Below are 17,920 nucleotides of genomic sequence, written 5' to 3' on the forward strand. Positions count from 1 at the left end.
CACCAGGAGGGTGGGGATGGATGGAGTCTATGAACACTGTTGTTTCCCCTCCCTGGTTCTTCTGGAGGGGAATGTTTAAGTCATGGAGCAATCTGAGGAAGGCTCGGGGGTGGAACTTGGCAGTGACTGATCCATTTGAGGCTGCCTGACCCACCTGTGAGGTCCTGGCTTGAGGGATAGAGGGGAGTGGGTAGAAGTTTCTAGAACCCCTTGAAATGCCTGGGGGTATAGATTTCCTGTCACTCCACTTGAAACAGAATCTCTCTTCTATTTCCTGCTTTGCTCACACAGCAGGTAACAGGTTGGTGTGTCTGCATTTTCTACCTGACAGGACAGAAGGGAGAGTCCAGGGCTGATAAATGCAGATCTACGTGGGTACCACTCTTTGCAAACCTTCAAGGAGGAATGAGATGACCACAAATATCAGTGGCAGTTGCTTACATGGACTGAGTTCTTGCTCACCAGGTCCCCCACAGGGGAGGCAATGATCTCCCTCATTTCACATGGGCAGATGGAGGCCAGGAGAGGGGATAGTCAAGTGCCCCCTATTGCATAGTGAGTCAGCCATGGAACACTTTTCCCCGGAGGTCTGGGGAGCTTGGGCTTTCTCTAGGGCTCTGCGTCAGCATGTGAGGAGCATAGGAACAGGACCCAGGAATCCTTGCCCCATTCAGGCTTTACCCCACCATATGCATCTGCTTGACCTCGGCAGTCCTAGGTCTCAGTTTAGGAAATGTTGCTTAAGTAACATTGATGGTGGTAACAAGAACAGTAATAGCGTAGCTCTGCTCAGCAAAAAATATATTAAAAAAAAAAGTACAGCTGAGAAAATCAGGTGCTCCACAGCTGAGGTGGAGAGGCAGAAGCAGATGTGGAAGCCAAGTCGGCAGCTGTACTTGTCCTGCACAGAGGTGCGAAGGTGTCGGGAAGGCGCCCAGGTGTTGGCAGGAGCGCACCTGCCCAGTGGAGCCAGCAGTGTGGGGAGCTGACAGCAGAACCAGGTTACACAGAGTCTTAGTTCTTGTGCTCTGGACTGGTGGTTCCCCTGGCCTCCCCCATGACTGCCTGCTCATCCCACTCCCTGATGGCTCAGCACCCTGAGTGTCCCACAGATGGTGTCCATGGCTACCTGTGGCTGCCTGTGACACGGGGTTGGCATCTTTTCGGTGGAGGTATAGGGGCTCTGCAATTGTCCTTCAAGCAAACAAATGATTCACATGAGTTGGAGAAGAGGGGCCAGGAAAGAGAAGACGTGGGTGCCAGGGCTCAGGATCCTGGGGCTTGGGTTGTCCTGTCTGTCACCTTTGTCCTGTGCTGACCCTGTCTTTCACCATGAGTCTCTCTGCCTCTGTCTATCCTTGTCTCAGCTCTATCTCTCTTGTTTCTCTCTGTGTGTCTCTTTGCCTCCCTGGCATATTTGCAGTCCCTTTTCCTGGGACCTGTAGGCCTGGTGCACTAACTAGTGCAGAACGGGTTAGGCCTGGTGCACTAACCCGTGTAGAACAGCAGTACAGCATAGCCATCAAAAACGGAGGCGCTGTGTGCTCGCTTCGGCAGCACATATACTAAAAACGGAGGCGCTGTCACTTAGTAGTTGTGGCTTCATTCAGCAAGTCACTAACCTTCTCCTAGCCTTCGTTTCGGCATCTGTAAATGGGAGTGGATTATAATCCTGCCTGTCCCCTAGCTCTGCACTATTACTGTAGGCGGGAGTGCATGTGGGTCTGTTGAGCTCTTGAAACATTCCTTTGCCAAAGGAATCAGGTGGCTTGATTTGTCTGGCCTTCACAGACCGAACAAGGCGACACTCTGGGTTCCAATCATTATAACTTCACTTTCCTGTGTGTCGGGCAGGCATGTGTCTGGATCTTGTAGTTTTGGCAAGATGTCACTCCTGAGTTGTGGCCTCAAGCAATCCTTCGTGACTCCTCCTGAGACTGGTGGTCTCTGGGATTCTGAGGGGCGGGTGAGCACCCTGAATGAGAGGGGTCCAGCTCCCTGGCCAGCAAGGGAGGGAGACAGGGCCTGTCTCTGCTGGCTGCTGCGGCCAGGCCTGCAACAATACGAGGAAGCCTTTATCAAGGCCATCCAGCTGCCTACCACCGTCTTGAGCCAGCTAAGGGTCCGTGCCTGCTGTGGTCCATCAAGGCTGTGTGTCTGAGACCTGTCAGCCAGCCAGGAACCCTGCCTTCTGCATCAGGCAGCCCGAGTATCCTCAGTTCTGGCCCTGGTTGCTCACTGAACCTCCTGTGCCCTTCTGCATGCTTCCATAGGTGACCCTCCCACCCCAGTGGTCCAGGAACCAGTGGCTGATCCTCTCTCTATGCCCTCCCCACCCCAGGTTGGATTCATGCAGTCTACACCCCCGTAGACTCTCTGGTATTTGGCGGAAACATCCTGCACAGCTTTAACGTGCCCATGCAGCTGCGGATCTATGAGATCGAGGACAGAACACGGGTAAGGCCGCTTCCTTCTCTCCTCGTGGGATTGCCCAGCCCCTGAGCTCTGTCTGGCGCTCAGGGTATGTGGGACAAGTGATTCCAGAATCCTCCTTGGTCCCCCCTCCCTCCTGTTCCCTGCCTCAAGCAGGGCCTTGGTCCTTGCAGGGGCTATTGGCAGGAGTCCCACCCAGAGCCCCTGGAGTTTCTGTTCAGCTCCAGGCCAGTGGCGGCCAAAACCCCCTTCTCAAAGAGGAAGTATCTTTTGAGAAAGCACTGTGAAATATCGGGAACCCTGCCTCTTTCTTCTCGTGTGTAGGGAGGGATGCAAGGGAGTTGGGCAGGGGATTTTGTGGTTATTACTGCTGTGGTTCAGAGGGGGGCCTTGGAAAGGTCAGCTCTTGGGCGTGTGTCCCCTCCATCCAGGGACCCCAAATGTGAAGTAGTGCCCTGAGGAAGGCAGTACCTGTGAGTCCCTCAGGATTGGCTCTGAGCTCTGTCTCAGTGTCTTGCTTGCAGGGTGGGGTGGGGTTGGGGTGTGGAGGCTCTTCCTCTTGACGGTGACAGTAACATGTAGGGTCTCCTTGACCTCCACCACCCAGGACTGGGCGGGGGGATGCTGAGGCTTAGACACCTGACCCGGTGCTCCTCTCCACTCCGCTCCATGAGCTTCCTCTGGAAAGTATTGGCTGCTTGCATCTGCACCCTCTTCCCATTGTGGAGTTTGGCCAAGTGTCCCCAGACATTTGAGACAGATTTGAGGGAGGGAAACGGGCCAAGACAGTGCCCATTCTTTCTTCTTTTTTCTTATAGTTATTCAAATATTCATTTCTTTTTTCTATTGAGATAGAATCCGCATACCATAAAATTGACAGTTACAATGCCCAGTTCAGTGGCATTTGGCGTATATTCACATAGTTGTGTAACCACCACTCTAATGCAAGGATATCTTCATACCCCAGAAAGAAACCTACTCATCAGCAGTTACCTTCCGTACCACACCTCCCCACCCCACCCCCCAAGCCTTTGGCAACCAACACTCTGCTTTCTGACTCTACGGATTTGCCTCTTACTGGACGTTCTATAAACCGAATCATATATTGTGTCCTTTTGTGATTAGTTGCTTTTACTTCTCATGATGTTTTTAGGGTTCATCCATGTTGTAGCATGGATCAGTGCTTCGTTCCTTTCTGTGGCTGAATCAGAGTCCATTGTATGGATAGACCATACCACATCTTCTTGGATTTTGCCCCAGATGACTTTTTTTACCCTAGGGAGGTACTGTCATGCCGGGACTCTAAAGAAGCATCTCACTGAGGCAGATGCCTTGGGCCCAGAGTCCCCACCTTTCTTGGTCTTGTTTATAGGCCCTGATCTGCACAAAATCACATACATGGACCAAAATCTTAGCTGCTGTGTATCTGACTTCTCTAACAGTCTCGACGTTGAGGGACCTTGTCTGAGGGTTTCCTGGGAACAACCTTGAGCTGTATTCAGTGGTCAGGTGTGCTGACAAGGGCAACTGCACATCTTCAGATTGATGGGTTTGCTGCTGGGATGCCTGGATCTTCAGAGACAGTCTTGTTTTGTGGATTTTCTCTGTTGCCTGCCTACCATCCCTTTTCCGGTCTGGGGGAGGCCAGCCGCAGCCAGCCCTGGTCTGGTGGATGCTTCTCTGTGGCTTTCTGGGTGTGAGTGGTCATCTCAGTCTGGGTCAAGTGCTGTCTGGGGCTTCAGCCAACTGTTCTTTGGCCAGCCCTGAAGAATGGGCCAGTTTGCGTGTGAGCAGACTTGGGCGGGGGTGTATGGGATAGAAAAGAAGAAATCTAGAAGAAGTGAGGCCCACGACTTTCTAGCCAATTCCTGAAAGCCAGAATCAGGCTGGGATTTCTAAAGGCTTTGGCAACTTGCTTGACAGCTGTCCCCCTCCCCTGGGGAATCCGAATTGTATATCTCCGTGGATTTGGGCCCCATGATTCCATCAGGAGCCCAGCTCCCCTCCCCTGCTTGATGGGAGGTGGGAGGGAGGGTAACAGTGTGGAACCCCCAGCGTCACACTGAGTGCCTGTAGGATATCATGCCCATGTTGAGATAAGCACGGCAGGGTCCCCCCCCCCCCCACCAAGGCCCACCGTCCCTGTTGTCTGAGTAGGCGCCCCATCTGGTTTCCCTGAGGCACGTTGATGGGTGGGGGGCTGGTGGGCAGGCTGGCGGGCAGGCTGGGTTGGAAGCAGCGGCAGGCTGTTTAATCTGCTTTGATTTCTGGTCTTTGGAGAGGGCTTGGCTACAAGGCCCAATTGTTTATGTCTTAGGAGCCAAGGCAGACAAAAGATGCTGGGGAGAGAGCACTGGAAGCCAGATAAAATGCCAGGGCTCCTTGTCAGCTTGCTACAGCTTAATTCCTTACATCCCTGCGAGCTTTCTTAAGAAGGTTATGGCCATTTAAAAATAGTTTTTCAAGAGTCCCTAAAACAGGGCTTTGCTTGGAAACCAAAGGCAGGGGCTGGGACATGAAACTGTCAATCTTTAAGCCTCATGGTGTGGATTTGTCTTAGAAAAAGGATTTGCCTTTATGGCCCAAAGTGAGGACCCTTTCCATCCAGACCAGGGGAAACCCAGCAGTCTCCTATGTTTAGGAAACCATGTCTTACGCACAAGGATTTTAATATTGGGGCGGGGGGGGTGGATGATAGATGACTTCACTCTGCTGCCCCTGTGGCTCTGTCCTGCCAGGGCCTGGTGGTTTCTATGTGAAGAAACCCACATGCGTACTGCCCTGTGCAGATTCAATCCTCTCATTGTAAAGACACAGGGGGCAGAAGGAACGACACCAAGGAATGGATGTGTTGCACGTTTATTATTTGAAGATAACGTCACAACAACCATCACGACATATTTTTTAACTCCAGTTAGCTTGATGAGGAACAGGGATGGTCCAGTCGATCATTCATTAAACTGCCGTCTCTCTTATGTTTATCTTTTTTTTTTTTTTTCCTAATGGCTCTAGTGAAAGCAGCTTTCTCAGGAAAGGTAACGCCGCACGCTCCATTCCCCCTCAGCCAGTGAATATCTATTTGGAAATCGCAAATAATTTTCCCTTCCTTTCCTCTTTTCCTCTACCATTGGATTTTTTTTTTCCATTGACTTTTTTTTTTTTTCCAGGAGAAAAACAAATTTTAAGACTCTTCCACCCACCCTCATATTTTAGTTTTTCAAGTCCCTTGAGACCTAGGAGTTTTAGATGCACCAAAATACCTTTGGTTCTGATCTCCTAAGGTCACTCAGCTGTTAGAGGAGGGGCTAAGGCCAAGTGCTACTCTCAAGGGCCTTTGGGAACTCACAGCTACTCCTTGAGATCTGCAGATATAGACGGATTCCCCCCCAACCCCCAGGCTGGGAGCGCTGCATGCTTTCTGAATGCCTTGCCTTTCGGTGAACAGCTCAATTTGGTGAGGCTCCGAATTTGTCAACAAATAATGTTGAGCAATCGTGTGTTTAATGTTCCCAGGCATGTGGCTGAAACCTTTTGGAGGCGAAGGGTGGAAGGCGACAACCCGTTTGTAAGTCAATTCTTTGCAAATTTTTGTTTCCTGCGGTGCTCTCTTGGAAAAAAAAAAAATAAATAAAATGAAAAATTTTGAATTCCTTCATCAGCATTTGTTTTCACTCAGCTGGTTTCCCTTGGGTTCAGCAACAAGGAGGGGAGACTTCTCTTCCTCCTCTCCTGACATAGAGCCAAAAAAAAAATTTTTTTTTCCTGATCTAGAAAGATTCTTGGGCGCTGGTTGTGCCCATCAGTGCAGAGCGGCTTGCATGGTTTCCCAAAATTTGAAAGGACAAAAGCAACTTCAGAGATTTGCCAATCGAATCTGAAGTCAGGAGATGTGAATGAGGGTCGGAGAAGAGGTGGGCCTGCCCGCCTTCATCCTGCTCTGTTGGTATTGGCAATTGGTTTCAAAATCATCGCTTGGTCTTTGCTCTGGAGCGGGGGTAGGGCTGAGGCTCCCAGACCCTTCTTCACAGGAGGTCAGGCTCTGTCTCAGTCTGAAGTGCCCCTCTCCTTATAAACTCGGAAGGGCATTGATCCAGTGACGGTGAAAAAGGATGAATGCTATCTCAACATTAAAGCCGGGGTTCTCAGGAACGTAGCTGGAGCCAAGGAAACCGCTAGATGTTCCCAACTCCATGCATCCCCCCGGAGGAGCTCAAAAGCATGCGGCGGCCAGGATCTCATTCCAGCACACCCCATCCGCCAGAGGTGGGGAGGTCAAATGGATCCAATAAGCAGATGGGAGAAGCAAGACCCCCAACGTGGGCAAGACCCCCAACGTGGGCAACCGTGAGCCTCACGGTTGAAAACTGAGTCAGTGGGGCCTGGGGTGGCTGGGGGGACTGAGCTGGGACTCCCAAGGCAGAGTTGGGGACTTTTCCAGGTGGTCATTGTGAGAGGGGCAGGAAAATGCTATTTTAGGGCACATGGAGGTCTTAGGTCTGCTTGTCTTTGCCTTTATCCCACATGTAGAAAGTTGCCTATAGGCTGTCGCAGGGAAAGGTAGGAGGGTGTCCTGGCTTGACATCCAACTCCCTGGGTTTCTGGAAGTTAGGAGAGGTGAAGAGGGGTCTCTTGCACAAGCAGAAGTTCCTGGAGGCAGACACCCTTGGCGAGAGGGCAAGAAAGCGGGCCCGGAGTGCATGTGGATGTGCAAGATCTATAGGTTCAGGATGCAGTTTCCGGAATGTTCATCAGTGCAAGGCCATCAGTGGAATTGCTTCTTTGCCATCTTTCTTTGCCATCTTGTCCATTTAGACCCCGTGCTTCCACCCATCAGAATCCTCCTGGAGCCCAGGGCTTTTCATAGTTCTGATACACAAAGCTATCTGCACCTACACTTCCTCCCCTCAAAGAAATGGCCCAAAGGGGAGCTCCCTCTGGGCTCCTGCTCCAGTCCCAAGCGTGTGTCTCCTGGTGTTAGAGCCATCTGGGTCACCCTGGGGACCTGTGTCCAAGGGAATCTTCTGGGAGTACAGGTGGGGCAGTGCCAGGTGGTTGTTGGGGAGGAGCAGGGGTGGGACCCTCTGAAGCCCCTCCCCCTGGGGTAGGAGAGGCCACATCCCCTCCCTCATTGGTCGCCCCCTGTCGCCTCCCTACCCAGAGTGCAGGAGATGCTTGGTAGCCGGTTTGCAAATGGGTAAGGTTTGGGGGTGTGTGTGTCAATTTCTGTCTTTCAAGGGGCAGGGAGCATAGCAGAGTCTGTGCAAGAATTTTTGAGAACGAGGAGGAGCCTGTGTTTGTTGTAGCTGGAATCAGGCTCACATCTGCAGGTACCCGCACCCTCTGTCAGCAGGTCAGGGAACAATTCTTGTTTCTCTGCATCTCACAGAAGCACAAAGTGGACCCCAGTCCGCCTTCCCCTGGTGGCCTGTAGCTCCGGGGGCTTTGAAATGATGCTCTCACCTAGGCCTCTTTTTCCCCCTCTTCCTCTTCATTTATGCATGCTACTGGTATCTTGCCCCTTTCAGCGCCTCTCTCCTGCCTTCCAGCTCCCACCTCCCCCATTTTTCCTCCTCACACCATTTGTGCTCTTGTTAAGATGGTGAAAATAACTCCTACCCGCAGAACCCCACCCCCACCTCCCCATTTTCTCCCTTGGTTCTCCTTTGCCTTACAGAAGTTGACTTCCAACCTGGGTCTTTGCTTTCAGGTGCAGCCCAAATTTCGTTACCCCTTCTACTATGAGATGTGCTGGTATGTCTTGGAAAGATACGTGTACTGTGTGACCCAGCGGTCCTACCTCACTCAGGAATACCAGAGAGAATCCATGCTTATTGGTGAGTGCAATGTGGACCCAGCCGCTTCCACTGCTCAGTTGGGCAGGAAAAATTTTTTCAGTGTGGCCCTTGAGAGTCTCTGGGTTCTTGGAATTCTTTTGAACCAGTGTTGGGCAGATTCCTAGAGACCCCTTAGAGAAGCCATCTTTGTCAATGTCCCATTTGGAATACAGAGTCCAAGAAATTGAAAGTGTGATCCTAACAGAGTCACCTTGGTGGCCTCCAGGTCATGCTGAGGAGTCATTCCCAGGCATGGTTGCTGAAACAGGATCCCTACAGAGCAAAGAATCCTGGTTGTTTTATTCCTCCGTGGCCACCAGCTGATCCCCTATTCTTAGCCCTCCACTGCACCTAGGGGTTGGGTTTTTGTCTATATAGGAGCAGGCCCATGGGATGCAGCCAATCCCCCAAAATCTGAGGCCAGCTTGGAACCAGCGGGGAGGGGTGACCAGGGCTGGAGACACAAGCATGGCAGAGCATTGGGTGGTTCTGACGGAGGTAGGGAAATAGCCTTTAGAGCCATGGCTGCTGCAGGGAGCCCTGCCTTAATGCCTTTACTTAAAGGGACATCACCCCCCAAATGGCTTGATCCTGGAATCTAGACTTCTAGATGCCTGCCTGAACTTGCCTGTAACTGTGACAGTGAGCCCTGAGGAGCAATCTGGAAGAACATGGGTCTTCCCCCACTGCCTCTGAGCTGAGGGGTTTTCTGGATCCAGAGTCTGCTGAGACTCATTTACTGCTTCTTTCTCATCACAGGATAGAAAAATAGGATCGATCTGTCTCCTGTAGGGTCTACACAGTTTCTCCTGCAATCTCCATGATTTTTAGATACCTTATTATTTTTTTTTTTCTCATTGTAGAAAGCCTCTACCCTCCTTCCCTTGACTCTCATCCTTAGTGACTTTTTTAGAGCTTTCAGATTGGGCATATGATGGAGAACAAATAGTTCTCCTGAACTATTTGTAATAGAACTCAGCAAAATAGTTCTGCTGAGGTCTGTATCGGGAAGTGGTTATTTACTTCCTAGAAATTCAGTTTTGCCTGGGGAGTCTCTTATGGGTCTCGTACATGTCAGATGATGCAATATTCAGGTGTTGAAAAGTCCTGAAACCCCACAACCTGCTCTTTGGAAGCTCCCAGCCTGGTAGGAAATGGGAAGTTAGTCTGAAATAATGAGGGTGACCCCTGTGGTTGTAGTAGCTTACACATTCCTGTGAGGACCAGAAGTTTGATTTTTGTGGCAGTCCTCAGGACCAGGAAACGGAGGGTCACTTCTCTCATTTGGATATTTTAGAGCTGTAGGAGAACATTCCCAATTCCATTCACAGGCACCAGAGGAAAGCTTGAGGCAGCATTTGCGTTGTTGATGCCTGCTTTTTTCTTGAAATTTCTTGCCTCTGATTCCTCTGAAGCCTCACTGCTTCTCCTGCCAAAGTAAAGGGGAGACATCAGGGAGATGCCTCATTTATCAAATGCTGGTTGTGTGCTAGGACCCAAGCTCAGCGAAGCCTTATTGGATCCTCACCTCAAGTGTTCAAGGCAGCATTTTTTGTCTTGTATTTTTTAAAAAAGCATTATTGGGATATAGTCCCCATACAATTAATATACTATTTAATGTGTACAACTCAGTGGTTGTTTTTCATATATTCCCAGAGCTGTGCAACTATCACCAGGCAATTTGGGGTTGTTTTCTTTACCCCAGAAACATGTACCCTTGTGTTATCTCCTTATCTCCCCCACCCCCAGTTTAGGTACCCATTAATCTACTTTTTCTGTCTCTATAGATTTCCCCTTGTTCTGGACATTTCATATAAATGGAGTCGTTATAGAATATATGCATTTTTGGCCTTATTTTTATATGTTGACAAATAAAATGCCAGGTGCATTCAAGGAGGTGAAACAACCTGTCTGGGTATACATAGCTGGAAAGAAACAGAGCTGGAATTTGATCCTATATCTGATTGACCACAACCTTTCTAGAGGCTAAGGCACAGACAATGTATTAGAATTGTCAAAAGGAGCTTGATGTCCAGAGTAAAAGGGAGGCATAGTGAGTGGAGTTTCCAGGGACTTCCAGTAGGGAGTTTAGGGCATTAACCTCCGTGTTTCTTGTGACCCTCCTGCTTCTTGTAGATGCCCCAAGAAAGCCCAGCATAGACGGCTTCTCATCTGATTCCTGGTTGGAGATGGAGGAAGAGTCTTGTGAGCAGCAGCCTCAAGAGGAGGAGAAGGAGGAGGAAGAGGAGGAGGAGGAGGAGGAGGAGGGTGCAGATAAGGTGCCCAAGCCTCCCGCCGATGGCCCTCCGTCACCCACCAGCACCCCTTCAGAGGACCAGGAGGCCCCTGGGAAGAAGCCCAAAGCACCTGCCATGCGGTTCCTCCAAAGGACTTTGTCTAACGAGTCAGAAGAAAGTGTGAAGTCCACGACGGTGCCCACAGACTACCCTAAGACACCCACTGGCTCCCCTGCCACGGGGGTCTCCGCCAAGTGGACCCACCTCACTGAGTTTGAGCTGAAGGGCCTGAAAGCGCTGGTGGAGAAACTGGAATCCCTCCCAGAGAACAAGAAGTGTGTCCCTGAGGGCATCGAGGACCCCCAGGCACTCCTGGAGGGTGTGAAGGTGGGCAGGGGTCACATCTGGGCCTGGGCAGCTGAGAAGGGCTAGGTAGGCTCCCAGGGGCAGCTCAGTGCAAACTGTCCTGAGGTCTCTCTGTGTGGAAGAGGGACTTCTGGTCCAAGCAAGCCTGTCTAGGGCTTCTGAGCTGAAGCCATCATTGAGAGCTAAAGGGGAAGCTGCCTCTGTAGTTGACAAAGACTTCTTTCTTAGCACTTGTTGAAAATCTGAGGCTTTACTGGCAGTAGGCATTATAGCTATACCCATAGTGAGTGCTCTTATTAGGTCTGGAGACAGACCCTTTCACCCTGGGCTGGAAGACTTGCTGTTCTGGGCTGGCTTCCCCTGGAGCATGAGTCTGTGACCAGGTTGCATATGAGCATGTTGCACATCTGGGCAGTCCTCCAAGTGCCCAGCTAAGGTGGGTCATGTAGCCACCTGGGGTTCAGGGGTCTCTAAGTAGAGCCTAATTATTGAGAGTATGTTCATTGAGCACCATCTGGGCTGGCCACTGAGGGAACAGAAAGCAGAAGCCATAGTCACTGCCCTCAGGTAGCTCACCAATTAGCAGGAAAGCAAGCAGGAGAAGAAGCCAGGAGATAGGGAAAATTAAGAAGCACGTAGCATGGTGTGTACCCAGGGCATGGAAGTAGGGTGAAGGATACTCATCAGCCACACCAGGTGCCAAGGGCTCTGGAACAGTTACGCAGAGGGCATTTGGCTTGGCCTTTAGAGGCTGCATAGGCGTTCTCCAGATGGGGAAGGCTGTTACAGGCAGAGTGCAGATATGCAGTGTGTGCATTTCCCAGGAAATAGACTGAGAGGTCTTCTGTAGTAATCATCATCATAACATATTTGTTGAAAACTCCCTACCTGTCTGGGACCAGTGCTAGGCAAGGTACTTGAGTTGTCTGTACTTATCTGACATGGAAGTAGGTTCAGAGAGGGTAAAGGATATGCCTGAGGTGACAGAGCAAGTATTTGCCCTAGGGCCCCCCATCAGGCAGTCTAACAGGGACCACCAAAAGAGGGAGCCAGCATACAAAATCATCAGTCCAGATCTATTTCACTTTATGTAGAAGGTGTTTCCTTTCAGGTGCTGGGAAAGGAAAATCTTATAACTGGGGGAAATTGCCAGCTAAAAGAACTCTGTGGTGATCGTCCCTGTAAGGCAAATCTTTACTTGCTTTGGGTCTTTTTCATTGACTCTTGACTTTTTTGGAAGTTGTTGACCTCTGTTGAGGGTTTTATGAAAATTATGAAACGGGCAAAATTTTGTATGCTGTGTCAAGGGGCCTTGGACTCCTGAGCCTGTTCCTGGACCCCAGGTTAAGAATCCCTAATCTCGTGGCATGGAGTTTTATATGTTATGTTTCCTAAAGGAGACCTTAGAATTCTGTTATGAGGCTCCTTTTTCCTTCTGAGGTCCTTTAAAGTAAAAACAAGGAATTTTCATCAATAATAAAACCATTAACAGCATTGGGGCCCCCACAATGTTGTAAATGAGTTAAAAACGCATTCATCTTATGAGGAAGTATTGTTCTTTGCTTGTGGAAAGCTCTTTTTTTTTCCTTTAGAAGTATCTTTGTGTCTGTGATCTGTTTGTGTGCAGTGTTTCTGATTGGTCAGATTTCTTTCTAGATTTGGGACTTGGCCCCTCCTGTCTCTCACCTATACTCACCTGATGTGATGAGACTGGAGTCAGCTGTTGATGGTGTGGAGGAGGACTGGGGTAGGGGTTTAGATGCATTTCAAGGAGCCTGGCCTCCTCCCTCCTCCTGTCCTCACCATGGGGTGGGTTAACTGGCAGGTTGTGATAATACTTTTCAATGGCCATGTGCTGTTACAGGTGTTTTCCATATATAAACCTCCAGCAACCCTTGATAGTGATTTTATTATCCTCATGTTGCAGATGAGAAAATCGAGGCACAGTTAGGTTAAGTGATTTGCCTAAGGCCACACATGCTCAGTTGGGGAATCCTTGCACTCACTCCCTACACTGCACTGCTTTGTTTGGCTGCTGTAGAGAAATTTTTTTCCCTTCTCAGAAGCCATCCTACACTTATGGAGAAGGTAGTAAGGGGATTGCTTTGGTGTCCTCTACAGAACAAGCAATGGTTCTGGCCATGGAACAGAGTTTGTAAATTGGCAGTCCCTGGCCGAATCAAGCCTCTAGGCATTGTTTTTGGCCTGCACAGTTTTAAACATATTTTTATAATTACTTGCCAACATTAAAATATCAGAAGAGTCATAAAAAAATATCCTAGCTATCCTGGCCCATGTTCTTGACTGGCTGCAAACCACAGGAAGTGAGTAGCAGCTGACCTCATATACCCCAGTCCCCACCACTCCCTACTGCCTCCTTGAGCATGTATTTATTATTAGGTTCACACATCATATAATATAGCCACTTAGTTCATTTATTGAATTTATCTATTTTTTTTTAAAGACTTTAACTATTTATTTGAGAGAGAGAGCACACGAGAGACAGCACAAGTGGGAGGGAGGAGCTAGCTCCCCACTGATCACAGAGCCTGATGTGGGGCTAGATCCCAGGACTCTGGGATCATGACCTGAGCTGAAGACAGATGCTTATCTGACTGAGCCACCCAGGCTTGAACTTACCTGTCTTTTTCTTTTTCTTTTTCTTTTTTTTCCCCTAAGACACCAGAAGAGATGATTTATCATGTACATGTTAAATTCAGCCACAAAAGAAAACAGAATTAGTCTCAAAAGTCACAGGTCCAGGACAAAGGGCCAAAAGGGACTATTTTTTGGTATGAACAAGGTGGTTCTCTCAGAGGTGGTAGTAGTAATCAGATGGCGGTGGGTGTTCTAGATCCATTAAATCAAGTTCTAGAAAGTAGGCATGCAGTCCAACAATTTGTACCAGCGTCACTGGCCTCTGGCTTTTCTTATTTCTTCTTCTGTGTCTTTTGTCGGTACATAGGCTAATGCTTTACTTGGACCTCTGCCTCATCTTTTTTGCTTCAGTGTGCACATTGGCTTCTTCCTCCACTTGGCTGTCATGGCGTGGAGGTTTCCAGAAGATGGCGCTAAGGCCAAGAGAGCTGCAACTTGCCTTATTTTTAGAGATAAATTTATGTTCTTGAGTTTTGTCTGGGGAGGCCTTTTGCAGCTTAAAGAGCTTGTAAATTGGGTAGACAGGTCTTTTTAGAGCCCCAGGAGAACTGGAGCATCTGCTTGTGTCTCTAAATGCTGTGTGGCCAGGAGTCTGTATGGGGGAAGTGGGCCAAACATCTCTTCTGGAACAGGAGGGTTCTTGGCTGTCCAGCCTGGCCATCGGCCTTCTCAATCCCTGGATACCCAGAAAAGAGGTGGAATCTCAGACTAACCTTCAGAGTGAGAGTGTTGTCACAGAGGATGAGCAGCTTCTTGGCTGTACTTGATGCCTTGGTTTTCTCTCTCCTCAGATTTTGGGGTTTTGTTTGCACTGGCTGAGAAATAAAACACAGGAAATGTGCAGAAATCTTGGCTAGTGCCTACTGCTGTCACTACTGTTGAGTGATTTGTGTGTCTGGCAAGTGGAGGTTCCCCTTTGGTAACTAACCAGTTTTGATCTTTGGTCCACTGCTTAATGGAATGGTTCATGGTAATGGGAACCCCTGAGATTGGAGACAGTCCCCTAAACAACTCAGTCTCCGGAGAAGTAGGTTTGGGCTTTTATCAGAAACCCATTTTTGGGGCACCTGCATGGCTCAATTGGTTAAGTATCTGCCTTCGGCTCAGGTCATGATCCTGAGGTCCTTGGATTGAGTCCCACATCGGGCTCCCTACTCAGCAGGGAGCTTGCTGCTCCCTCTCCCTCTGCCTGCTGCTCCCCTTGCCTGTGCTCTCTTGCTCTCTGACAAATAAATAAACTCCATTAAAAAATACACTAGGGATGCCTGGGTGGCTCAGTCGGTTGGACATCTGCCTTTGGCTAGGTCATGATCCAGGGGTCCTGGGATCTAGCCCCACATTGGGCTCCCTGCTCTGTGAGGAGCTGGCTTCTCCCTTCCCTCTGCTGCTGCTCCCCTTGCATTTGTGCTGTCTCTCTCTCTCTCTCAAATAAATAAATAAAATGAAAAAAATATACTAGAATTAAAAAAACAAACCATTTTTTCTTTCATTTGTAATATATTTTTAAAACTTGTGCTAAAATGCACATAACACCATTTTGTCTTAAAATTTTTTTGTAATATTTATTTATTTATTCATGAGACACACACACACACACACACACACACACACACACAGAGAGGCAGAGACAGAGGCAGAGAGAGAAGCAGGCTCCATGCAGGGAGCCCGATGTGGGACTCAATCCCGGGACTCCAACGATTCACGCCCTGGGCTGAAGGCAGGCACCCAACCACTGAGCCACCCAGGCGTCCCCCCAAAATTATTTTTTTAAATTTACTAGATCACCACTTTAGAATCTTCAAGAGTCTTCAAGAATGTGCCATCTCAACCATTTTATTTAATTAAAAAATGTTTTTAACATTTTTTTATTTTTAGGTAATCTCTACATCCAGTATGGGGCTCAAATTCACAACCCTGAGATCAAGAGTCATGCACTTTCCTGACTGAGCCAGCCAGGCACCCCAACCTTAAAGTACCCAGTTTAGTGACTTAAGTACATTCACGATATTGTACAGCCCCCACCTCTGTGTGGTTCAGAACATTTTCATCACCCTGGACAGAACCCTGTCTCCGCTAGTGGTCACCCCCCATTCCCGTCCTCCTTACCTCCCTCCTCCCACCCCCGTCTGCTTTCTATCTTTTTTTTTTTTAAGATTTTATTTATTCATGAGAGACACAGAGAGAGAGAGAGAGACAGAGACAGAGACAGAGACATAGGCAGAGGGAGAAGCAGGCTCCATGCAAGGAGCCCAATGTGGGACTTGATCCCGGGTCTCCAGGATCATGCTCTGGGCTGAAGGCGGTGCTAAACTGCTGAGCCACCCGGGCTGCCCTGTTTTCTATCTTTATAAAGTTTATAAAGTTTCAAGTATTACAGTGTTACATGATCTATGTAAGAAAAATTAAGCGTTAGAGGCTAGAGGCTAGAAAATGTCCCCCTCCCCACTTTCCCAGCCCTGGAGGTAACCCTGTTACTCATCTGCTGAACATACTTTTGGAGCTTTCCTCTCATCCCCAGGTATACATAATTTGTTAAAAATTAGAGCATACTGTTTTACAACTTGCTTCTGTCCCTTCAAGCTTTCTTTTTTGTGTCTTCCTGTAAGTCTAGCCTCCTCTTTTTGTGGGCAGAACTTTTGAAAGTTGAGTTTGTCCTTCCTATGACCCTGTGGTTTTGGCAGGTCTGAGAGAGCTCATTTGTACCTTGAGAACTTGCCTTGAGGGGTCTGGCTTTAGATTCAAACTAAAATGACCACCCTACTTAATTTATTTTGTAAAGAGAAGCAAGATTTCAGGATCTTGTAAAAATCTAAGAAAATTATTTCTGGGGCACCTGGGTGGCTCAGTCAGTTAGGTGTCTGACTCTGGATTTTTGGCTCAGCTTATGATCTCAGGGTCGAGAGGTTGAGGCCCCCATCCAGCTCCATGCTCAGCATGGAGTCTACTTGGGATTCTCTCTCTCTCTCTCTGTCCCTCCCCCCCTCAAATAAATAAATAAAATCTTTAAAGATAAAGATTTTATTTACTTTATCTGAGAGAGAGAGGGAGGGAGGGAGAGATCACGAGCAGGTGGAAGGGCAGAGGGAGATTCAGACTTCCTGCTGAGCAGGGAGTCCAGTTCAGGGCTTGATCTCAGGATCCTGGGATCGTGAGCTGAGCCAAGGGAGGATGCATAACTGACTGAGCCACCCAGGCTTCCAGAAATAAAATATTTAAAAAAAGAAAGCCATTTCCTTTCCCTGCCTTTATGAAACCCTGTGGGATTTGGCACTGAGATACCTCCAGTGACTTCCTTCTTTCGAGACACTTGTGTTAGAGATGCAGGATATTGGCCTGTACCTAATGGGAAGAATAAGAAATCAGGACATGAGACCCTTGAGTTTAATTTCGGCTTCTGTTCTTTGCTGCTTGCTGTGTAGTCAAGCACTCCACCTTTCTGTTTATCTGCAGGTAAAACAAGGGTATTGGACTGGCTGTGCTTTATCTTTCTGGGGACCAGATTCAACAGTCCCTTGGCCACTCTGAAGTGATTAACCAATCGACACCTGAGTGTCTTCACTGTAAAATGGGGAAAATAATGGGGATCTGTGTCGTCAGATTATTTTGAGGGGCAGTGAGGTAATGAACACCTAGCACTCCTGGTAAACTCTTGGAGAAAAATTAGGTATTCTTAGGTACACAGTCAAAGGAGAGCCAGACTGGCTTTGGCCGCTCCCCCATACCTCTTATAGGTTAATGATCACCATCCATATAAGTTTCTCAGGGCTGCCATAATAGAGCCACAGACTGGCCTAAAACATCAGAAACTTATTTTCTCATGGTTCTGGAGACTGGGAGTCTGAAATCAAGGCTACGCTTGCTCTGAAGGCTCTAGGGGAAGAAGGATCCTTTCTTGTCTTTTCCAGCTTCTCATTGTTACCAGCAGTCTAGCAGTCTTTGGCATTCCTTGGCTTGTAGCTACATCACTTCCATCTCTGAGTTCATGCAGATGTTCATCTTTGCTGTGTGTCTTCTCTTACAAGGACACTATCATTGGATTAGGGCCCACCCTAATCCACTATGACCTGTTCTTAACATGATTATATCTGCAAAGACCCCATTTCCCAAAAAGGTCATATGAGGTTTGGCTGATGGATTTTAACAAAGGGGCACCCTATTCAACCCAATGCATCATCGTCTTTTTTCTCTTCCATCTTGGGTTGGCAACAGTAAGATGGGAGTTGCTCTGCATACTATTCCTTCTAGAAGAATCTGTACTTTCTACTAGAACTCAGGGAGAGAGCTGTGATTTCCCAATGGAAGAAAAGGAAGGTGTGCAGCTATTGGGGGCAGATCTACTCCTCAAATCGATTGTAGATGACTTAAAAATGCATGCCATGGTTGTGAGGGTTT

The 17,920-nt window shown here is 48.5% G+C and overlaps 1 protein-coding gene across 17 annotated transcripts in view; it reads left to right on the forward strand.

Annotated features, from left to right (window-relative positions):
• KDM2B (lysine demethylase 2B) overlaps positions 1 to 17,920 on the forward strand; it is a 121,189-nt gene that overhangs the window by 45,665 nt on the left and 57,604 nt on the right. For all 17 annotated transcript variants that reach the window (XM_072802433.1, XM_072802436.1, XM_072802429.1 and 14 more), the window contains 3 exons: positions 2,342 to 2,457; positions 8,141 to 8,267; positions 10,404 to 10,891. In XM_072802433.1, the coding sequence (XP_072658534.1) occupies positions 2,342 to 2,457; positions 8,141 to 8,267; positions 10,404 to 10,891 (731 nt within the window). The remainder of the gene's footprint in view (positions 1 to 2,341; positions 2,458 to 8,140; positions 8,268 to 10,403; positions 10,892 to 17,920) is intronic.

Source organism: Canis lupus, chromosome 27 (genome assembly GCF_048164855.1).
Source record: "Canis lupus baileyi chromosome 27, mCanLup2.hap1, whole genome shotgun sequence".
Taxonomy (NCBI): domain Eukaryota; kingdom Metazoa; phylum Chordata; class Mammalia; order Carnivora; family Canidae; genus Canis; species Canis lupus.